This window comes from Aquarana catesbeiana, linkage group LG02, assembly GCF_042186555.1.
Source record: "Aquarana catesbeiana isolate 2022-GZ linkage group LG02, ASM4218655v1, whole genome shotgun sequence".
Lineage (NCBI taxonomy): Eukaryota > Metazoa > Chordata > Amphibia > Anura > Ranidae > Aquarana > Aquarana catesbeiana.
The window spans coordinates 608,207,441-608,232,696 of record NC_133325.1 but is presented as its reverse complement, the minus strand read 5'-3'; the positions used below and the strand labels follow the sequence as shown (position 1 = coordinate 608,232,696).

The 25,256-nt window shown below is 42.5% G+C and overlaps 1 protein-coding gene across 1 annotated transcript in view; it reads left to right on the top strand.

Moving 5' to 3' along the window:
* TBL1X (transducin beta like 1 X-linked) overlaps positions 1–11,665 on the top strand; it is a gene marked incomplete in the record, with an annotated part of 495,828 nt that extends 484,163 nt beyond the window's left edge. The window contains 1 exon segment of the mRNA XM_073616359.1: positions 10,574–11,665. Within this exon segment, the coding sequence (XP_073472460.1) occupies positions 10,574–10,600 (27 nt within the window).
* Positions 11,666–25,256: the final 13,591 nt, after the last annotated feature.

The following is a 25,256-nucleotide window of genomic DNA, read 5'->3' as shown; positions in this document are numbered from 1 at the left end:
TCCATATCATCAAACCTTCTTAAATGTTTCAGGTAGTCAATATTGCTTATACAAGTGCTGGTCATCTTGAAAATTATAGAGGGCCTAATTTCAAAAGGGCCACACAGCCACCGTGCTTGAGCTGCGTTGCATCAAGTTAGGTAGCCAATTCAAAATGAATGGATTGTAATGCACCTCAATACCTGAAATTTTTTGCAGTGCACCAGAAAGTGGGAGGAAATAATTCTCATCATTGATGTCAGGGGTGTTAATGGTAATGGTTAATGGTGTTAATGTCAGTGGCTGCTATAAAATCCTCCAGTGTTAGTGTAAGTAAATACAATAATCCCTCCCCCAACATTGATGTCAATAACAACAATAATAACCCCCCGCATTGATGTTAGTGGCAGCAATTATAACCCCCCTCCCTCCCCCTTCCCCATCCAATGATGTCAAGGCCACAATAATAACCCACAGCATTGGTGTCATTGGCCACAATAATAACCCCCAGCATTTTTTTCAGGGGGCACAATAATAACCCCCTAATGTTGGTGTCAGAAAAAATAATCCACCCCACACTAGTGTCAATGATCACAATAATGATCTCCAGCAATGGTGCCAGTGGCAGCACAATAAACAATCCCCCCCCCACCCCACTATGGTAGTCAGTGGCAGTGAAGGATTATATATCTGTTTTTTCTTTCTACCTCTCCCCAGTGAGAACAGGACTTTACTGTCAGGCTTTAAAACAGTGATAGCTTAAAAATTTAGAATATCCAGAGTCCTATCGCCCCATATCTCTCCTTCAATTAGACATAAAGATATTGGCCAAGATCCTGGCACTACGTCTAAATAAAGCAATCCTTACGCTGATTCACCCGGATCAAACGGATTTATGCCTACAAAAAATACGGCACATAATCTCCGTAGACTATATATGAACATACAAGCTCAACACGACCAGATGGGATCCAGAGTCGTGGAATCCTTAGACGCCGCAAAGGCGTTCGACTCTGTCGAATGGGTCTACCTCTGGCAATGTTTGGCAAAATTTGGATTCGGGCCAAAGTTCATCAGATGGATCCAATTAATTTATCAAAATCCTAGTGCCAGGGTCTTGGTTAATGGGAGGGTCTCGGACGCCTTCCCCCTATCTAGGGGGACTCGTCAGGGATGCCCCTTGTCTCCGTTGCTATACGCCCTGGCGGTAGAACCTCTTGCAGCGGCGCTGAGATCACACCCGGATATTGTAGGTTTGCGAAGCGCGGATCTGGTGGAGACAATTACTCTGTACGCGGATGACATGTTGCTGTATCTATCAGACTCTGGCCCCTCCTTGAAAGCGGCATTACAAACTATACAAACATTCGGCAAACACTCGGGTCTTAAAATAAACTGGGACAAGTCCCAAGTCCTCCCTATAGATATAAGTGCACCCACACAAACTCAAGCCTCTTCCCCCCTTACAAGATCAATGTCACCCGCACTCCCGAAGAATACATCAAACAAAACATAGAACCTTTGATTACAGCTCTGAAACATAAAACACAGATTTGGGCTAAACTCCCCTTGGGGGTTTTGGGGCGTGTGAATCTTATAAAGATGATTCTGCTCCCCAAGTTCTTATATGTTTTCTGGCACACCCCGATTTATTTACCTCTCAGACTCTTCAAAACAATTGAAAAAATCCTTATCTCTTTTGTGTGGGGGAAGGCTCGACATAAATTATCATGGCAAGTGTTAAAAAATCCCACAGATCTGGGGGGCACGGCTTTACCTGACTTCAATTTATACTATCTAGCGGCACAATTTTCGCACTTTTATTATTTAGACAAATGTGACAGAGAATGATATATGACCCTGATATGCCCCCAGTATACCCGCTTATACACCCACTCATTTCAAATTATTTTTAGAGACCCCGTAGAACCATGGGCACTAGGTAAATGTACTGGCTTATTACAAACCCACAGCAAAATATGGGCAGTGGTAAGGCGCAGATTAAACGCACCTGATACACACTCACACACGCCACTATGGGTCAACCCGGGTTTGAGAGAACTGCTGACTCTACCAGACCATGTATTGTGGGCTGCTCGAGGGGTAAGAATTCTCTCAGATGTCTACAGGGAAAACATACTGAAGTCCTTTCAACAACTTAAGGATGAATTCACCCTTCCATATTCTATGCACTTCAGATATCTTCAGCTCCGCCACGCTCTTCAGACCCAATTCCGCGATAACCCACCTAATTTGGAACATTTGGATGTTCTTAGTATTTTGGGAGGACATGACCCATTCAAGCTCATTTCAACATTCTATACCTCTTTACTTTGACCATTGGCCACGAAACTTGCTTACGAATTAAAGAACAGATGGGCTGGGGATGTGGGGGAGCTGGAAGATGATGAATGGGAAGATGCTCTGGATAATTGCAAAACCGTATCTACCAGACTCTCAGATCGCCTTACACAACTGTACATCCTACACAGATCATATTTGACCCCCGCCCGATTGATCAGATTCAAACCCAACCATAATCCTCTCTGTCCCAGATGTGATAGTTCCTCAAGTTCCTTCTTCCATCTCATGTGGTCATGTCCAGCTATACAAGACTATTGGTCACCATTAGTGCGATTTATCCACGACGAAATGGGATCCCCCCTCAAATTATGCCCCAAACAGTGTATACTTGGAATATTCCCGGATCCGGACTCAGACAAATTCCATATCACATTTCTTAAGAAAACATTATTCATAGCCAGGTTGCTCATAGCTAAAAAATGGTTAAGCATAGATCCACCAACACTTCAGGAATGGATAGCAGCCGTTAATAAAGTCCTGCCTTACAAAAAGGAAATATATGCCTATAGGGGTTGTCCATCTAAATATGGGAAAATATGGGACTCCTGGTTAAGCAGTGCAGCCTCTTGTAACACAATAGATGATAATATCTCAGTAGGGTAATCAAGTATTTAATGTATAAACTGATATAATACTTAATGTCATGTGCATATAATATGCAATTACATGTTCAAAAGTATAAATGAATGTCCACACGTGCCTTGTTCATATTGTTCATAAAGAAGGAACTAATGCTACCTGCTATGTTATCCATTGCCATACGCTTTGATATATGTCAATACATCATATGATTTGTATATATGTACTCTTTTCAAATAAACAACAACGTTTTTCTGTAAAAAAAAAAAAACAGTGATAGCTGCAGAAATGCATTAAAGTGTTAAAGGTTTTTTTTTAAGTAAAATAATAAACATACTATTTTCACCTGCAATGATCTTGCACAGAGCAGCTTCGGAACCTCTTCTTCTGGGGTCCCCCGTTGGCAATCTTGGCTCCTCTTCTTTGTATGTTCCCATAGTAAGCGGCTTGCTATGGGGGAACACATGAGTGCTTACTCCCAAACTCTATGTGTCTATGGAACCGTGCTCCATAGACTCTCACAGCGTGGCTTAGCCCCGCTCCTGCTTCCTCCTCACAGCATTTGATTGACAAATTGAGTCTCTTTGTGAAGAGGAAGAGAGGAGCCATGCACAACACTGGATCGATTGAGGAATCAGGTAAGTATTTAGAGAGGTGGGGGAGGACATAAAGCTTTAAAATGTTTTTTACCCTAATTCAGGCAATGAATTAAGTTAAACAATGTTTACATGTCTATCTTTAGATTCACTTTAACCACTTCTCGACTGTGTTATAGCCAAAAGATAGCTACAGTGTGGTCGTCTAGTTCTGGGACGGTGTCCCAGAACCCCAGTCCCCACGTGCCCGCTGGGGCATGCAGCTGGTGCACTCTGTGATCGGAGTAAAGGACCAATCACAGTGGCCCTTTACTATGTGATCACCTGTGTTCAATCAAAGCTAATCATATGTAAACATACTTGCCAGTTATTGGCATTCCTTTCTTCTAGCACTGTCACAGTATGAGGAGAAGAGAATCGGTAACCGTCGATTGTGACAGGGGAATGCCCATCAGTGTCTCATTAGTGCAGCCTATCAGTGCCCATAAGTGCTGCCTATCAATGCCCATCAGTGTCTCCTATCATCAGTTTCTCCTATCACCTATCAAAGTCCATCAGTGCCGCCTTCAGTGCCGTCCATCAGTGCCCATCAGTACCGCATATCAGTGCAGCCTCATCAGTGCCTCCTCATCAGTGCCCATTAGTGCCATCTCATTAGAGCCCATCAGTGCCCATCAGTGCAGCCTCATCAGTGTACATCAGAGAAGAAGAAAAATATAAAAAATTCTAAAAAAATTATTTGGGTACAGTGTTGCATGACCGCGCAATTTTCATTCAAAGTGCAACAGCTGAAAGCTGAAAATTGGCCTGGGCAGGAAGGGGGTGCAAGTGCCCAGTAGGCAAGTGATTAAAGAGGATCTTTGCCTGTATTAAAAAAATAAAATTCAGCAGCTACAAATACTGTAGCTGCTGACTTTTAACAAAAGGACACTTACAGTACCTGTGCAGGGGTCCAGTGCCATGCTCACCCAAACTGTTTCTTCATCTGTGTTTGGGTCACTGGTGCCAGCATGTTTACTGTGGGCAGCTGACTGTGATTCCCTGCAGCTTCACAGCTGGCTGTCCACTGTGCATCCGCAAGCCATGATGCACATTGTGAATGGTCCTACAGCCTTCTGGGACCTGTGACAAGTCCCAGAAGGTTGCGGGGGGGAGAGCTTCCAGCAGATTTCCGCAGTGATCCAACCAGAAGTGGGATCAGGTACCGCTTAAAACGAGGTACCCGTTCCCACCTCCCCCCCAAAGACCTACTACACTGCTACCCTATGTTCTCAGCAAGTGGCAAATCCAGCTCAGCACACCACAGGATACACATTGAGAGCGGGCACCAGGGGCTTGCACATTCTACCTTTACCCAACCCCAGATCTCAAAAGAGCATATACATTTACACTACCTCAATTTTATCTATTACTATACATTTTTATACCTTTGTCAGGTTTGTGCTAAATTGTGCATTAAATATGTTCTTTACAGAATGTTTTAACTCTGGATAAGCTGTGCAAGGTGGATATTAGTGGTGGTGTCAACAGCAATCCGGGGCCCAGATTACTCCCAATTAAAAGTAATGCAACAAATAATTATCTCCAAGGAAGAGAAATAAAAAGTCTATGCAAATAAGAGGAGAACATGTTTCTTTGTTACAATGCATGATCAGGCCAAAGGAGGAATTAAATTGTGGATGCCAAGGTCTATGAGATTTTTTAATTGCTATAGACTGCACACTTTTTTGGTCCATGCCACCAGAACTGAAATTCAAGTGCATATGTGTGTTTACAGAGTTCCAGGGGGAAAAATGCTTCCAACAAATACCTGTGTTTAGGTCCCAAGATGTTTTCTTACTAAAATAGTATCTGTAGTATCTGGGTATGTGCATTACAGTTGAGAAATCTTTGACCCAATTCACATGTATGCATCTTATTACATTTAAAAGCATGTGAATCTGTGTAGTTAATACATGCTTTTACAGTCAAAAGAACTGTTCATATCCTACAAGCATTTTTTTCTGCATTTTGTTACACACCTGCTGCAGAGGTGAATAGAATAGCATTTTAAGAGACCCTGTCACTATTTTAAAATATCAAATCAAATCATTCCTGTGTCCCAGAAGTCTGCATGGAGGGAGGGGGAGAGGAGAACTTCTGCTCAGATTGCCTAGGCAATTTGAGCAGAATTGGGAGCAGGTACCTGTTAAAACTAGGCACCCGCTCATCGCCCCCCAAAAAATGGCATGCCAAATGTGCCAGTGGAGGAGGACTTAAAGTGAAACTTCCCCTTTTAGGTGAAGTTACGCTTTAAGGTGTTTGTGCTAGGACATACTGTATGTTGTGTAGGTACAGTGTAACACTGCCCTAAAAGTAGAGTATTTTGGGGTGTTCTGAAAAGTAATGCAAGGAGTGGGATCTGTAGAGTATGGTAAAGTACTGCTGTCATTGAACTTGACTTTTTTTACTAATAGTTATTACAAGCAACAATATACACATCACAACAGGCTAAATGCACATTAAAGTGGCATCAATATGCGCATACTCTCTTAGGCCTGAAACTCCTAACTGGTGAACAGAGAGCTCTATAGTGCAAGGATGCTTGAAATCCATGGGGGACCAGTTAAAGGTACCACACTTCCTCTTCCCAGAATAAGGAAACATAGAACATAATTTACATGGTGGTTTCTGGCTGCACCTACTTTTATACATTATGTCACTTAAAAATGAATGTCAGAAAAAAGCACCAGTCCATTTAATCCTGCAACTAAAACGTTATTAGTATTAGGAGAACTATTGTGATATAGAATATCAAACTATAATCTTATGTAACTATTTATAAGAATAGTTTCTCTGAAAACTATAGAAGAATAGATGTGGGACAAACGGGTGCTGGAACCCCTCTTGCTGCCACATAAACCTGGACAATGATTGCTTCAAGGACAGGGGAGAAGTAAGAGGCAATTACCATGATTTCTTAACCATAGTCCTGGTTTGTAATATCTATTTATACACAGTTAAAACATGTTTTTTTGTTTGGGAAGTAGTTTAACTGTGTCACGGAACGTCCCACACTCCGCTTGAGTGCTTCCGTCATATACCAATTCCTCCCAGTCTGTATACAGATATCAGATATTCCAACCTCTCTGAGCACAAAACAAGGAGACAATTGCTTGTTGCTAACATGAACTCACTTTATTCAGAACCAGAATACAGTCTTATATACAGGAGAAAATATTACTCTAACAATACAAACGTAACCTAATTAACCTAATTAACATGAGCTAATTAACTAATCCTTTATACAGCCTAGGTGATTGAGACATGACCTTTTGCCCAGACTGAGTTAATTATCACTGGACACCTTCTCACAATAGCAGCAGCTCCAATAGGAGTCCTCCCGTCTCCTACATTGTATAGAGGACAATGTGATCAGCTCATTCAATTAACATAAACACAGGTAGTTGGAGTTGATGACACCAACATCTCCTCACAGGATGTGTCCCAACAGTATAATTCAGTCTTATCATTCTAATATGGCATATAAAGGGTTCCCAGAGTCTGTGTATTTTGGGGGGACATGGAGCTGAATCCAAAGTAACACCAACCCCAGGGTCCCCAGGCATACAGCTCACAGAGAGCACCATTCCCCCAAATGCTAGGGCCCATAATCAAAAGGCAACAGGCTTGCATTCAGTCCTCTCCAACAGCCTCTGTCCCAGCTAGGTCTGTCACATTTCTCCCCTTTCGGCAGGAGACTAACACAGGAGGAGACCCCAGACGGGTTGACTCCGAAGTTAGTCAGTAGTTCCAGTCCTCTACTGCCTGTACCCACACAGTACCCCAAATAAATTATTCCAAACAGAGTATTACTCACCCAGCCAACCTCTGCCTCTCTCAGAGAACATATCTGCCGCTTGGGAGAGGCCTGGACTGGCCCTTCTCCCTGGAGTCCTTTCTGCCGCTGGAGAGAAGACAGGGGGACTGAGCTCACTCCATCCTGCTGTTGGGGATCTGGGCCGACTGCCCAGCATCCCTGGGGTATACAGGTGGGAACTGAAACCCCATCCACCGACACCAGATCAAGCTGCAGTTGTGAGGTGATGACTGCATTCTCTCCTTGGATCCTGATCTGCAGATCACGATAGACTACCACCTCCTCAACTTGGGCCTCCACAATTGCTGCAGGTGTGGGGCAGAGGTCTTGGACCCTCTGTCCGGTTGCCAGCACTTCTGCTGGGGATTTGCTAGGTGGTTCCTCCTCTACAGAAACGTCTATCAAATCCTCAGTCTCTGGAATTGCTAAAAGTGTTGGACAAAGGTCTTGGACCCTCTGTTCAGTTAACAGATCTTCAGCTGGAGAAGTTTTTTGTAACTCCATAGATGCTGCTGGCAGAAAATCACATGTCCCTGTCAGTGTTGTGGGAGAAAGGCCAACTACCTCTTCTCTCAAGAAGGCCGAAGCCACTGTTGGTGCTGGGCAGAGCACAGTGAACTTTGGCCCTGATAGCAGCTCTTCTGCTGGAGGCTCATCAGGTTGTTCTTCCTCAGCAGAAAAGTCTATCAAATCCCATGTCTCTGCAACTGATGTCTGGGGATAGAGGTTCACCATCTCCTGTCCGTGGAACTCAGAAGATGCCATCAGTGCTGAGCAGAGCGCAATGAAGTTTGGCCCTAATCCCAACTCTTCTGCAGGGGGCTCACCCGATGGTTCTTCCTCAGCAGAAAAGTCTATCAAATCCCCTGTCTCTGCAACTGGTGTCTGGGGATGGAGGTTCACCATCTCCTGTCCATGGAATCCAGAAGATGCTATCAGTGCTGGGCAGAGGTTAGCAGAGCTCTGCCCTGTTGTCAGCACTTCAGGTTTGGGGATGGCAATCTCCAGATTTTCCACTGCAGATTCTCTGGCATGCTGCTGGACAGGCACATTCCTCCATCCAAGATCATCCCATGCAGAAACAGGATCATCAAGGTCAGTCAGCACTTGCTGCATCCGCCATAAGACCACCGCCTCCATAGCTGCGAGGGCAGGTTGGCAAAGCACACTATTGCTCTGCCACATTGCCGACTCTTCAGCCAGGATTTCAGGGTTGTCAGCTGGTATTTGCTGATAGTACCAGGCAAACGGAGCCCAGCCCTGGCACTGAGCAATGTCTAGCAGCCGTCTGTAGGCGATCTCTAGCTCCCATTCCTGAACGGCCAGAAACTCCAAATCTTCCTGTGCCCAGTGTACTTCCGAAATGTTCAGTAGCCCTTCTCTGAAATCCATCATTTCGTCTACCCGCCACTCCAAATCACTTCCAAAGTTAGAGTCCCCTGTCAGCTTCACATACAACAGTCCCAAGCCGCCGTAGCTTAAGCCTTCCGTTGGGATGTCATCCGCTATCCAGGGACATGCTTGGGATACATGCCACCGGAGGGCTCTGTAGCTCTCATCCAGCTTTATCTCTGCCCAGACCAGCCTGCTTAATTCAGCTGTCTGCTTCTTGTGTGGTTTTTCTCCCAAAAACCGCACCCGCAGTCCGTACTGCGACCAGTACCTTTCCTCGATGGAGGGGAGAACTTTTCCCTGGTGTCGCTGCTCACGGGCTAGCGCTTCCTTCCAGAGTTTGCAGCGAATAGAATCACACCATCCCAGCAGGACCTGCTCTAATACTGGTCCTCTGTACTGTATCTGCATCTCTCGCAACCTCCTTCTGAATTCCTCATCCATGGCGGCTGGTATCTGTACCTCTCCTCTCCTGCTATCTGGACCTTGGATCCAGATGGAAGTTTGGATGTCCCAGACTGCAGGAAGCTTTCCCGCTGCTTGCCACCAATGTCACGGAGCGTCCCACACTCCGCTTGAGTGCTTCCGTCATATACCACTTCCTCCCAGTCTGTATACAGATATCAGATATTCCAACCTCTCTGAGCACAACACAAGGCGACACTTGCTTGTTGCTAACATGAACTCACTTTATTCAGAACCAGAATACAGTCTTATATACAGGAGAAAATATTACTCTAACAATACAAACGTAACCTAATTAACCTAATTAACATGAGCTAATTAACTAATCCTTTATACAGCCTAGGTGATTGAGACATGACCTTTTGCCCAGACTGAGTTAATTATCACTGGACACCTTCTCACAATAGCAGCAGCTCCTATAGGAGTCGTCCCGTCTCCTACATTGTATAGAGGACAATGTGATCAGCTCATTCAATTAACATAAACACAGGTATTTGGAGTTGATGACACCAGCATCTCCTCACAGGATGTGTCCCAACAGTATAATTCAGTCTTATCATTCTAATATGGCATATAAAGGGTTCCCAGAGTCTGTGTGTTTTGGGGGGACATGGAGCTGAATCCAAAGTAACACCAAACCCCAGGGTCCCCAGTCATACAGCTCACAGAGAGCACCATTCCCCCAAATGCTAGGGCCCATAATCAAAAGGCAACAGGCTTGCATTCAGTCCTCTCCAACAGCCTCTGTCCCGGCTAGGCCTGTCACAAACTGCAAGCCCTAAAAGGTTCTTGCATATGGGCCTTTTGATTTGTCCACCACTGCACTATATTGCTCCATCTACTCTGTCCCAACTCCCCAGAAATCCATAGATGTGGCAGGAGAGTGGAAGAGTGTAAGAATATGCAACTGAGGAGGGGGGGGGGATTAATGTGATTCATTGGTTTGCCCTGTCTTAACAAAGCACGGGTTACTTTTAAGGATGTCAGTTTTTTCGATTTTGCTAAAGTTGATTCATGGAGAGCTCTTTGTCCTGGTGACTCTGTATTTTTTTTAACTACTGTGGTGTATCTAAAGATAACTGAGACCCTTTGTAAAATCCTAACTCTTAGATCTTGAAGCATCTGTATACCTTTTTTAACAGAAAAAAAAAAATCTTCATCGAGGTTGTCACTAGACTAGAGAAGAAACAAGAAATCCTGAACATATATAGAAGCAGGGCTTCCTAATTTCCTGATATATACTGTATGCTTCCAAAATTGTTACTCCACTGCATATTTACTAATGTATCACACAAATGGCTTCTCATTAGCTCTTCTAACTTATGATCTTTGCCTCCAGGTCTGCGTTCTCGATCTGAGGAAGTGAAGCCAACTGTCCTGTTTTGTTGGTTAAATGGACCAGCAGCGAATGTGCACTGTCTGAAATCACAGTCTCCGGCATTTTGTACAAACCTGAGAAAGCCAGGAAATGAAGCAAGACCGAACTGCCCTCAATGCAGAACATTTCAGGATGTCTGTAGATCTTCACAGACCCATTTCTCTAGAAATCCTCCTGGAGTGGGTGTTTGTCCAGCTGGTCTTACTGGATTTTAGACTCCGAAGTAGAAGGCCAATTTTTGGATTCCCAGAGACGTTGTTGTTGGTTAGGCTCAAAACAACAGTGCCAAAACAAGAAGTTAAACCCAACACAAGTCAAGAAAGAAAGAAAAGTAAAGGCTCTGAGGAACCAAAAGGGAAAACACTTATAATGATTTTATTTTTTCTTCAACCTGTAATTGGGTCACTGCAATTTTCCCAAAGGACCTACAAAGACCAGTTTTTAACAACAAATCCATGTGACTTTGTATGACAAACTTTCTATTTTCTAGACTACTTTTTTTGCTTTGATTACCCATTCAGTGGTTTTCTATCAGCTCAGACTAGTGGATGAGGGACAATCACAGGGTTATGTAAGGAACTAATGTTGCTTTTATTTGAGCTCCCTCCCCCCTCCCTAAGATCAGTGTGACCTGCTGGCTAGTTACACACTTGAAGAATTGCTTAGTTTTGGTCTTTGCAAAAATTAGTCTCTGGTCATTCTCTTGGCTCCTACATTGATAGGCTCTTAACAAGTTTTCCATTGCATTTTCTTAGCAATGGACTAACCTGTACTGAGGTGTCTCTCCCTCCACAGCTTAGCTTATAAGGGCACTTTTCATGACACGGTGTAACATGCTTTTTATAAGAATGAGATGCCGGTAAAGCTTTTTACTAGAAGAAAGATGAACTTTTAAAGAGAAAGAACCCACTGTATTTTTGAAAAAGAAAAACAAATATTTTTTATGTTAAAAATCTTAATTCTAAAAATGAAAAAATGCAAATGTTGGGGTTGTCTAAGTCGTACAAAAAGTAAAAATTTCAAGGTATATTAAAGACTTGATACATTTTTTGATTTTGAGTTTCTTTCTTAATTCTATGTTCATAATTAGGTGCACACAAAAATGAGGCATGTATTTTTTTAACCACTCACATACAATAACCAAAGTACAATGCCTTGAAAAAGTATTCATACCCCTTGAAATTTTCCACATTTTGTCATGTTTCAACTGTAAACATAAATGTATTTTATTGGAATCTTATGTGATAGACCAACACAAAGTGGCACATAATTGTGAAGGGGAAGGAAAATGATAAATGGTTTTCAAAATTTTTTACAAACGAATATGTGAAAAGTGTGGCGTGCATTTGTATTCAGCCCCCCTCAGTCAATACTTTGTAGAACCACCTTTTGCTGCAATTACAGCTGCAAGTCTTTTTGGGGATGTCTCTACCAGATTTGCACATCTAGAGAGTAAACTTTTTGCCCATTTTTCTTTGCAAAATAGCTCAAGCTCTGTCTGATTGGATGGAGAGCATCTGTGAACAGCAGTTTTCAAGTCTTGCCACAGATTCTCAATTGCATTTAGGTAAGGATTTTGACTCAGCCATTCTAACACATGGATATGCTTTGATCTAAACCATTCTATCGTAGCTCTGGCTGTATGTTTAGGGTCGTTGTCCTACTGGAAGGTGGACCTCTGCCCCAGTCTTACGTCCTTTGCAGAGTCAGGTTTTCTTCAAAGATTGCCCTGTGTTTGGCTCCATCCATCTTCCCATCAACTATGACCAGCTTCCCTATGTTTGCTGAAGAAAAGCATCCCCACAACATGATGCTGCCACCACTATGTTTCATGGTGGGGTTGGTGTGTTCAGAGTGATGTGCAGAGTGTTAGTTTTTCGCCACACATAGCGTTTTAAGTTAAATTTTTGTCTCATCTGACAAGAGCACTTTCTTCCACATGTTTTCTGTGTCCCCCACATGACTTCAAGCAAACTATAAAATGAGACTTCTTATGGCTTTCTTTCAACAATGGCTTTCTTCTTGCAACTCTTCCATAAAGACCAGATTTGTGGCATGCACTACTAATAGATGTCTTATGGACAGATTCTCCCACCTGAGCTGTAGATCTCTGCAGCTCCTCCAGAATTACCATAGGCACCTTGGCTGCATCTCTGATTAATGCTATCCTTGCCCGGCCTGGTTTTCTTTTGTGCCATACTCTTTCCATTTTCGGATGATGGTTTGAACAGTGCTCCGTAAGATGCTCAAAGCTTGGGATATTTTTGTATAACCTAACCCTGCTTTAAACTTCTCCACAACGTTATCCCTGACCTGTCTGGTGTGTTCCTTGGCCTTCATGATGCTGTTTTTTCACTAATGTTCTCTAACAAACCTCTGAGGGCTTCACAGAACTGCTGTTTTTATACTGAGATTAAATTACACACAGGTGGACTGTATTTACTAATTAGGTGACTTCTGATGGTAATTGGTATGCCACTGTAGTTATGGGTATCAGAGTAAAAAGGGATAAATACAAATGCACGCCACACTTTTCAGATATTTATTTGTAAAAAAAATAGAAAAACATTTAGAATTTTCCTTCAACTTCACTTACGTGCTTCTTTTTGTTGAATGATCACATACAATCCCAATAAAATACATTTACATTTTTGGTTGTAACATGACAAAATGTGGAACATTTCAAGGGGTATGAACACTTTTTCAAGGCACTGTATGTGTGTTATAATTGAACTTACTAAATTATTACAAACTATCTGTCTGTCAGACCTTTTGGAAAGTTTTGTTGTATCTCTTGGGTTTGATCCCATGAACCTAAGATAGGGTCCCAGTACTTTGAACTCTTAAAGGAGAAGTACAGCCAAAGATCGTTTGGCTGTACGTCTCCTGTGGATCACAGGAGTGCAGTTTGTTCTGCACTCCTGTGACCCATTTTCAGCAGACAGCTGGGTGAAGCCTGCTCCCGCCTGATGTCATAGAGGAGGTCCAGGCTCGGGAAAGATCACGTCCATATGGTCGGCATCTGCCCTCACGCCTGGACTGGCAGCTGGCTCTGCCCCCTCCACAGCCCAGTGCTCCAGTCAGCTTTGGAGGGGCACAGAAGACAGCAGTGACTGACAGTCACCAGCTCTCTGCTCAGGGAGCATTGAGAACGGAGTGATCAATGGTGTTTGATCGCTCGGTTCTCAGCCTTAGCAGGGGACAGATGCAGCATTGGACCAATGCTGCATCCACCTAGGTAAGTATGATTCTAAAATAAAATAAAATCCCATACGTCTTGCTTAACTCAATTATCTAATCTCACTGGAGCTTCCAGCTGTATTGCCTGACACGGTTAATCCTAAACTTCATTTTCAAAACACGCACACACATTTAAAATGAATGTAAAAAGCATTTTTACTTAAGGAGGAACTAAAATCACCAAACCAACATTAACTATGTTTAATCTTTATGCTGCATTAGTAGATAGATAGGAGGGTATAATTTATTTACTTGTTTTAACCGCTTTAGGTCAAATAACATATCAACTATCACCAGTTCATTGCTCTGGTTTATGTTAAAAATGCATTCCAACACAACGATGCTAAAACATTTCAGAAATATGCTGTTTATGCTTTCTGTGAACCATATGCATTCACGAGACAATATAAAAAGAAATTATGTAAATACATTATAATTACTATGCTAAACAAGGCTTAAAGTGTTTGTTAAGCCATAGAATACAAACACTGCCAGACCCTCTATTAGAGCCTGGCAGAACACACTGCAGTGGTTATAAAAAAATGAGTGGTGTAAATACCGATTTACAATGATCTTCAGGCCGGTTACATGACTCGAGGACACTGTATACATCCGATGGATGGCTTCTGCAGGAGGGGCCATGATCTCCCTCAGACGTCAGCCGGGGAGATCACGTGGCCTCTCCTGCGGAAGCCCTGGAAACCTGGCCCAGAGTCATGTGACCGGCCTGAAGACATCGCTAAAACAGTATTTACAGCGCTCGTTTTTATACAAGAATAATGCAGTGTGGTATGCCAGGATATCATAGAGGGGCTGGCAGTGTCTAGTTACAATTTTTAATTTTACTAATAGTGGCGGAGGGGGAGACACACAGACACAAGATGACAGGCAGGAATGAGGGAGGTGAGGGGGGAGAGGAGAGCAGAGAGGACAGCGTATGATGGAGGGACGCACTTTGACCACGGTGATCAGGGCGGAGCAGCCCTGATTTTCATGGTCTGTTTAGAGAGGCCATACAGGAAGTGGCAGATTTGGGGGTTTTTTACAGTTTAGAGGGGGGCTGATTACACAGCACAAGCACTGTGCTGTGTAATCTGCTTTAACCACTTCAGCCCCATAAAGGTTTTACACCTTTCCTTACCAGAGCACTTTTTTACAATTTGACACTGCGCTGTTTCAACTGGTAATTGCGCTGTCATGCAATGCTGTACCCAAACAAAATTTGCGTCCTTTTTTTCCCACAAATAGAGCTTTATTTTGGTGGTATTTGATCACCTCTGCGGTTTTTATTTTTTGCGATATAAACAAAAAAAGACTGAAAATTTTGAAAAAAAAATATATTTTCTACTTTTTGTTATAAAAAAATACAATAAACTCAATTTTAGTCATACATTTAGGCCAAAATGTATTCAGCCACATGTCTCAGGTAAAAAAAATTCAATAAGCGTATATTTATTGGTTTGCGCAAAAGTTATAGCGTCTACAAACTAGGGTACATTTTCTGAAATTTACACAACTTTTAGTTTATGACTAACTATCTCATTTCTTGAGGTTCTAAAACGGCAGGGCAGAACAAACCCCCCCGAAATGACCCCATTTTGGAAAATAGACCCCCCAAGGAATTTGCTGAGAGGCATGTTGAGCACATTAATTTTTTTTTTTTTTTTTGTCATAGGTGATTGAAAAATGACAAAAATAAATAAATAAAAAATGTACACAAAGTTGTCACTGAAACCATATATTGCTCAAACATGCCATGGGCATATGTGAAATGACACCCCAAAATACATTATGCTGCTTCTCCTGAGTACGGAGATACCACATGTGTGGGACTTTTTGGGAGCAAGCCACGTACAGGACCCCGATATCCAAGCACCGTCTTCAGGCTTTCTAAGGACGTAAATTTTTGATTTCACTCTTCACTACCTTACACAGTTTCGGAGGCCATGAAATGCCCAGATAGCACAAAACCCCCCCAAATGACCCCATTTTAGAAAGTAGACACCCCAAGCTATTTGCTGAGAGGCATGTTGAGTCCATGGAATATTTTATATTTTGCCACAAATTTTGGGAAAATGACAATCATTTTTTTTTTTCGCAAAGTTGTCAGTAAATTATATATTGCTCAAACATGCCATGAGCATATGTGAAATTACACCCCAAAATACATTCTGCTGCTTCTCCTGAGTACGGGGATACCACATGTGTGGGACTTTTTGGGAGCCTAGTCACGCACAGGACCTCGAAAACCAAGCACCGGCTTCAGGCTTTCTAAGGGCGTAAATTTTTGATTTCACTCTTTACTACCTATCACAGTTTCGGAGGCTATGAAATGCCCAGATAGCACAACCCCCTGCCCCCAAATGACCCCATTTTGGAAAGTAGACACCCCAAGCTATTTGCTTAGAGGCATACTGAGTCCATGGAATATTTTATATTTTGTCACAAATTTTAGGAAAATTACAATATTTTTTTTTATCATAAAGTTGTCACTAAATAATATATTGCTCTATTTGCTGATAGGCATGTTGAGTCTTGCTCAAACATGCCACCTTGGGGTGTCTACTTTCCAAAAATGGGGTCATTTGGGGGGAGGGGGGGGTTGTGCTATCTGAACATTTCAGGGCCTCCGTAACTGTGATAGGTAGTATGAAGTGAAATCAACATTTTACACCCTTAGAAATCCTGAAGGCGGTAATTGTTTTTTCCTGGGTCCTGTACGCGGCTAGACTCCCAAACAGTCCCCACACATGTGGTATTCCCATACTCAGGAGAAGCAACAGAATGTATTTTGAGGTGTAATTTTACATATGTCTATGGCATGTTTGAGCAATATATCATTTAGTGACAACTTTGTGAAAATTTATGGCAAAGTATAAAATATTCCATGGACTCAACATGCCTATCAGCAAACAGTTTGGGGTGTCTACTTTCCAAAAAGGGGGCATTTGGGTGGGTTTGTGCTATCTGGACATTTCAGGGCCTTAGTAACTGTGATAGGTAGTGAGAAGTGAAATCACCATTTTAGTGAAATCACCCTTAGAAATCCTGCAGGCGGTGATAGGTTTTCGGGGTCCTGTGCATGGCTAGTCCCAAAAAGTCCCACACATGTGGTGTCCTTGTACTCAGGAGGAGCAGCAGAATGTATTTTGGGGTGTAATTTCACATATGCCCATGGCATGTTTGAGCAGTATATCATTTAGTGACAACTTTGTGAAAAAAAAATGTATTGTCATTTTCCCGAAACTCGTGGCAAAATATGAAATATCCCATGGACTCAACATGCCTCTCAGCAAATAGCTTGGGGTGTCTACTTTCCAAAATGGGTTCATTTGGGCGTGGGTTGTGAGCTATCTGGGCATCTCATGGCCTGCGAAACTGTGTAAGGTAGTGAAGAGTGAAATCCAAAATTTACACCGTGCAGCGGTGACAAACTACATACATTTTTAAAAACCTTTAAAAGCCTTTACAGGTTACCACTTTAGATTTACAGAGGAGGTCTACTGCTAAAATTACTGCCCTCGATCTGACCTTTAAAGCAAAGGCCCTACAGATTAAAATGGTGGGTGTTGCAATTTTATTTTTTACACAGTATTTGCGCAGTGATTTTTCAAACGCATTTTGTTTGAAAAAAAACACTTTTTTAAATGTTAATGCACTAAAACTATATTTCCCAAATATTTGGTAAAATATAAAATATGATCCTATGCCAAGTAGATAGATACCAAAAATGACATGCTTTAACCACTTCAGCCCCGGAAGGATTTACCCCCTTCTTGACCAGAGCACTTTTTACAATTTGGCACTGCGTCGCTTTAACTGCTGATTGCGCGGTCATGGAATGCTGTACCCAAACGAAATTTGCGTCCTTTTCTTCCCACAAATAGAGCTTTCTTTTGATGGTATTTGATCACCTCTGCGGTTTTTATTTTTTGCGCTATAAATAGAAAAAGACTGAAATTTTTGAAAAAAATTATATTTTCAACTTTTTGTTATAAAACAAATCCAATAAACTCAATTTTAGTCATACATTTAGGCCAAAATGTATTCGGCCACATGTCCTTGGTAAAAAAAATGTCAATATGCGTATATTTATTGGTTTGCGCAAAAGTTATAGCATCTACAAGGCATGTTAGAGGCATGTTGAGTCCATGGAATATTGTATATTTTGACATAAGTTGCGGGAAAATTACAAACTTTTTTTTTTTTTTTGCACAAAGTTGTCACTAAATGATATATTGCTCAAACATGCCATGGGAATATGTGGAATTACACCCCAAAATACATTCCGCTGATTCTCCTGAGTACGGGAATACCACATGTGTTGGACTTTTTGGGAGCCTAGCCGCGTACGGGGCCCCGAAAACCAAGCACCGCCTTCAGGATTTCTAAGGGCGTAAATTTTTGATTTCACTCCTCACTACCTATCACAGTTTTGAAGGCCATACAATGCCAAGATGGCACAAAACCCCCCCAAATGACCCCATTTTGGAAAGTAGACACCCCAAGCTATTTGATGAGAGGCATGTTGAGTCCACGGAATATTTTATATTTTGCCACAAGTTGCAGGAAAGTGACAAACTTTTTTTTTTTTTGCACAAAGTTGTCACTAAATGATATATTTCTCAAACATGCCATGGGCATATGTGGAATTACACCCCAAAATACATTCTGCTGCTTCTCCTGAGTATGGGGATACCACATGTGTGGGACTTTTTGGGGGCCTACCGGCATACGGGGCCCGAAAACCAATCACTGCCTTCAGGATTTCTAAGGGCATAAATTATTGATTTCACTCCTCACTACCTATCACAGTTTCGTAGGCCATAAAATGCCAAGATAGCACAAACCCCCCCCAAATGACCCCATTTTGTAAAGTAGACACCCCAAGCTATTTGCTGAGAGGCATGGTGAGTATTTTGCACCTCTCATTTGTTTTTGAAAATGAAGAAAGACAAGTAAATGTATTTTTTTTTTTCTTTTTTCAATTTTCAAAACTTTGTGACAAAAAGTGAGGTCTGCAAAATACTCGCCATACCTCTCAGCAAATAGCTTGGGGTGTCTACTTTCCAAAATGGGTTCATTTGCGGGGGTTTTGTGCCATCTGGGCATTCCATGGCCTCCGAAACTGTGATAGGCAGTGAAGAGTGAAATAAAAAATTTACACCCTTAGAAAGCCTGAAGGCGGTGCTTGGTTTTCGGGGTGCCGTACGCAGCTAGGCTCCGACAAAGTCTCACACATGTGGTATCCCCGCACTCAGGAGAAGCAACAGAATGTATTTTTGTAATTTCACATATTCCCATGGCATGTTTGAGCAATATATCATTTAGTGACAACTTTGTGCAAAAAAAAAAAAAAATGTTGTCTTTTTCCCGCAACTTGTGTCACAATATAAATATTCCATGGACTCGACATGCTTCTCAGCAAATAGCTTGGGGTGTCTATTTTCCAAAATAGGGTCATTTGGGGGGGGTTTGAACTGTCCTGGCATTTTATGCACAACATTTAGAAGCTTATGTCACACATCACCCACTCTTCTAACCACTTGAAGACAAAGCCCTTTCTGACACTTTTTGTTTACATGTAAAAATTATTTTTTTTTTGCAAGAAAATTACTTTTAACCCCCAAACATTATATATTTTTTTAAAGTAAAGGCCCTACAGATTAAAATGGTGGGTGTTTCATTTTTTTTTCACACAGTATTTGCGCAGCGATTTTTCAAACGCATTTTTTTGGGAAAAAACACACTTTTTTAAATTTTAATGCACTAAAACACACTATATTTCCCAAATATTTGACGAAATAAAAAAGATGATCTTAGGCCGAGTACATGGATACCAAACACGACATGCTTTAAAATTGCGCACAAACGTGCAGTGGCAACAAACTAAATACATTTTTAAAAGCCTTTAAAAGCCATGCCATGGGCATATGTGGAATTACACCCCAAAATACATTCTGCTGCTTCTCCTGAGTATGGGGATACCACATGTGTGGGACTTTTTGGGGGCCTACCTGCATACGGGGCCCCGAAAACCAATCACTGCCTTCAGGATTTCTCAGGGCATAAATTATTGATTTCACTCCTCACTACCTATCACAGTTTCGTAGGCCATAAAATGCCAAGATAGCACAAAACCTCCCCAAATGACCCCATTTTGTAAAGTAGACACCCCAAGCTATTTGCTGAGAGGCATGGTGAGTATTTTGCACCTCTCATTTGTTTTCGAAAATGAAGAAAGACAAGTAAATGTATTTTTTTTTTTCTTTTTTTTGGGAAAAAACACACAATTTTAATGCACTAAAACACACTATATTTCCCAAATGTTTGACGAAATAAAAAAGATGATCTTAGGCCGAGTACATGGATACCAAACACGACATGCTTTAAAATTGCGCACAAACGTGCAGTGGCGACAAATTAAATACATTTTTAAAAGCCTTTAAAAGCCTTTACAGGTTACCATTCTAGATTTACAGAAGAGGTCTACTGCTAAAATTACTGCCCTCGATCTGACCTTCGCGGTGATACCTCACATGCATGGTGCAATTGCTGTTTACATTTGACGCCAGACCGACGCTTGCGTTTGCCTTTTGCGCGAGAGCGGGGGGGGGGACAGGGGTGTTCTTTTTTTTTTCTTTCTTATTTTTTTTGCTTTGTTATCTTATTTTTAAACTGTTCCTTTCATTTTTTTTTTTTATTAGCATTTTTATTGTTATCTCAGGGAATGTAAATATCCCCTATGGTAGCAATTGGTAGTGACATGTATTCTTTTTTGAAAAAATTGGGGTCTATTAGACCCTAGATCTCTCCTCTGCCCTCAAAGCATCTGACCACACCAAGATCGGTGTGATAAAATGCTTTCCCAATTTCCCAATGGCACTGTTTACATCCATAAAATGTCATAAAATGCTTGTAGCTTCAGGTTTCTAAGGCCATAGCGATGATTGGAGCCATTCTGGTCTCTGATCAGCTCTATGGTCAGCTGGCCGAATCAACGCCTGCATTCTCCGGTTCCCTGTTGGGACAGGAGAGCCAGAGAAAAACATGGAAGACGGTGGGGGGGGGCATTCCCTCCCACTGCTTGTAAAATCAGTCTAGAGGCTAATTAGCTGCTAGGATTGCTTTTACATGAAATCCGACCGCTGGCTGAAAAGAATGATACCAAGATGATACCTAAACCTGCAGGCATAATTCTGGTATAACCACTTAAAGTCCAGCAACATACCAGTACCTTGCTGGTCCTTGTTGGGCATATCTTGTAAACTTTTATTTCATGCAACCTGTGGGCTGAACGAAAAAAAGAGATTGATCCGTGGGTATGCCCACCATTAGAATACCTCCCTTCATCCACCCATTTCTAATGATGGGCATATATGCACCGTTTATATATGCCGAAGCATAGGCATCCTCCCGCAAAAGGTAGGAACAAATCGCTCCTCCGCCCACTGCTGCCCCCATGCTTCGGCATATATGCTGAAGTGTGTAACTGTGGTGGTGAAATCACCTCCGACAGCGCTGGAGTCACGGCTTTATGTATCGTGGGAGCAAACGCTGTTGCTGTCAAGATAAATAAATCCGTGCTGCAACTGAATGGCGTACCTGCTAAGCAAATGATGGTTAACAATAAAACAAAATAACATTACAGTATAACAGTAAGACTTACCATACCTGCAAAGCAAATACAAAAAAAAATAGTAAAAAATAAAACATTTAACGCAACCTGTGCCTAAAATATATATATATGCCGAAGCATGGGGGCATCCTCCTGCAAAAGGTAGGAGCAAATCGCTCCTCCGCCCACTGCTGCCCCCACACTTCGGCATATATGCTGAGTCACGGCTTTATGTATCGTGGGAGCAAACGCTGTTGCTGTCAAAATAAATAAATCCGCGCTGCAGCTAAATGGCGTACCTGAAAACAAAAAAATGGTTAACAACAAAACACAGTAAACTATAAAAAAATTACATACCTGAAAAGCAAACATGATAAAACATAACAACAATAAAACATTGCAGAATAGAATACAGTAAAAAAGAGCAGAACAATAGAGAGAGAATAGAGAGAGAGAGAACAATAAAACGACAACTATTTTTGGTTTTCTTATTTTATATTGTTTTTGTGTATTTTTTTTTTTTTTTACAATTTTTTTTATACTTGTAACTTTTTTAACTGTAACTGGTACCAGGTTCGGGTCTCTCAAAATGCGATGGCATTTTGGGAGACCCTGCGAAAGTGTGTCCTAGTCTGTGCAATGCTGTACCCTACGCTAAAACTCAACTAGTGTATGGTAGCGCTCAAAACATTCACCAATGCATAGACCAGGATTGTCAGGACAGGAGGGACAATAATACAGAGTGTCACGCCTATATCTGCTCTTTCTGCAGACACAACATTTTCTTTGGGGGGCTCATTGGGTAGGGGTACTCAAGAGGACATAAGGAAAATGCCTCTCATGCAGCCGGCTTACTGCATTTGGTTGGGGAAGGTGAGGTGGAGCACCGTCTGGATACAGAAGGGCTCTGATGATCTCTTCCTGGAATTTAAGGAAGGATCCAGTCTGTCCTGAAGCTCTGTATAGCACATGAGCGTTCAGCAAAGCCAATTGAAATAAGTATACAGACACTTTTTTATACCAGCTTCTGGCCTTACGGGCAACTAGGTACGGCGCCAACAACTGGTCGTTGAGGTCCACGCCTCCCATATTTTGGTTATATTCGTGGACACAGAGGGGTTTCTCCACAACACCAGTCGCCGTAGTAATTTGGACCGTCATGTCTGCATGAAGGGAGGTAAGAATGAAAACATTCTTATTGTCCCTCCACTTCATAGCGATCAAATTATTATGCCCCTACACACGGTCGGATTTTCTGATGGAAAATATCCGATCGGAGCGTGTTGTCGGACATTCCGACCGTGTGTGGGCTCCATCGGACATTTTCCATTGGATTTTCCGACACACAAAGTTTGAGAGCAGGCTATAAAATTTTCCGACAACAAAATCCGATTGCGTCAATTCCGACCGTGTGTGGCCTGTTCCGACGCACAAAGTGCCACGCATGCTCAGAAGAAATTCTGAGACGGAACAGCTCGGTCTGGTAAACTTAGCGTTCGCAATGGATACAACACTTTCGTCACGGTGCAATGTTAAAAATGGTTTAATACAGCGCACTCTCTTCTTCTTTATAATGTGAGAAGAATGAAGTCGTTTTGCTGCTCATATTCACACAGACTTCTCACAAACTTATTTCTTTATTATTTATCGGGATTCCCTTAATATATTTTGATTTGTCACATCTGACAAAAATATTTTTTTTTTTTTAAAGGCAGATTTTCTTTTTATTTTAGGTTTGTATTTTTTCCAAGGCTGATCTTTGTTTTATTTTAGTTTTAGTTTTACTCCAGAATATTTTTGTGTGTGTTTTGTGTGTCAAGTTACCACAACACCATTATTATCTTGTATTATTTAATCTCAAGGAGATTGTTTGGTGTTGGTGTCCCTTGTTAATTTCACATTGTATATTTGAAATGTACCTGAATCCTCACCAACAAACTGTCCTTTTGTAAGGAAAACACACATAGGCGAGTATAAATGAAACCAAAAATCCTTTATTAAGGGCTCAGAACCAAACAAAGAGGGAGGCAATGCTGGAGAAACAGCTGAAATTAGCGAAGCCTTGGACCCCCAGGGCAGACATCAATTCTTGAACATCAAAATTGGTGGCCTGAGGACTCCATATGTAAGGGAGTGCAGTCTGGTCCAGAAGTCCCAGAGATCTGGAAAGCAGCAGATGACATCTGTGTCCCCAGGCTGTGGTACCACAAGAGGCTGCATCTTTTGCCAGACCAGACTGGATCCAGGGTCATCACTTTCTCATCTTCCTTCCACGCTTCCTTCCTGGCTGTGGCTCTGCTGTTGGAGATGTGGCAGGAGGAGGAGTATGACCTGGAGGAGGAGGAGGACTAGTAGGACCTGGAGGAGGAGGAGGAGTAGGACCTGGAGGAGGAGGAGGAGGACCATGTGTGAGGTCACAAATGTGGGTAGCAGATGTTATTTGGGCCCTCAACCCCTTATTGAGAGCTTCCAACATTAATGACTCACACATGAGTTGTTGGCCCTCCTCCATCCGCTGCATTTTACAGGCAATTATGCCAGCAAAGTCCTCCTCCACAGTGTGGGGTGCTCCCGGGGCCTCTGTAGCCTTCCAAAAGAGGCCTATGGCAGCCTCCTCTAGGGTACTCCTCTTCCTGCCACTTTCTCTTTGCGGGTGTAGGGGAGGGACCTGGATATCAGGCAGCCTGCTCGTACCGGTCACCTCCTGGCTGAGACTTCCCTGTGTATGAAAAAGGACATGGTTTTAGTTTCTGCATCATCAATCACAATCATAAATTAGTACTCCAAACTAACATCTAGTTAACATCATTGATTGGACAACCAGAAATATTTAGAAGAATGCTCTACCTGGCTCAAGCTGGGCTCCTCCACATGTTGCTGCCTGGAAGGCACAGGTTGGGCGTCAGAAGCCTCAGCTGGGGGGGAAGGAAGCGTGGAAGGAAGACTGGAGAGTGATGACCTGGGTTCAGTATGACCTGCCAGAAAATGCAGCCTGTCATAGTACCACATCCTGGGGACATAGATGTCATCTGCTGCTCCGGATCTCTGCGAATCCTGGACTTTCTTGCGCTCCCTTACATTTGTGCTCCTCAGGCCACCAATTAGGATCTTCAAATAGGTGATGTCTGCTGTGGGGATCACCTGCTTCACAATTTCCAACAATTGATCCAGCGCTGCCTTCCTCTTTGTTTGGTTCTTATAATGTGGGTGGTTGATCTCCCACAGACAAGGCAGCTCCCTGAACATGTCAATGAATATTGCCATGAAATCGGTATCGTTCAAGATATCCATTTTCACTGCAAGACACAACACAAGACAAACCCTAATGTCAGCCAAAACTCTCCTAATCTTGTTACAATATAGGCCTCAATCTAGAAGCAGTATAGGCCCAAGTTTGGCTCTTACCTTCGTTATCACGATCAGCGACTCCGATACTCCTTCCTCCGCTCACAGATCGTATGTACTACGCACACATGTTACGCTTTATACACACTGCGCATGCATGTAACTCCGCCCGCCCCTGACGTTCTTTCTAGTCTATTCCCCGCCCCTTTTCGTTCAGCGCAGTGGGTGAAGAGCACATGGCGGAGTCAGAGCAGGTGCATGCTAATTATAGCAACGAGGAGGAGGAGGAGGAAGGCCCGGATCCAGAAACATTCCGATCCAGAAGGAGACGATTTGAGGCCTCAAATATGTCCTTTGGGGAGATGTTGGAGATGGTCGGCATCCTGAAGAAGGCCGACTATGATGGAAAGTATGGACCTTACCCCAACCCCAATATCAGAA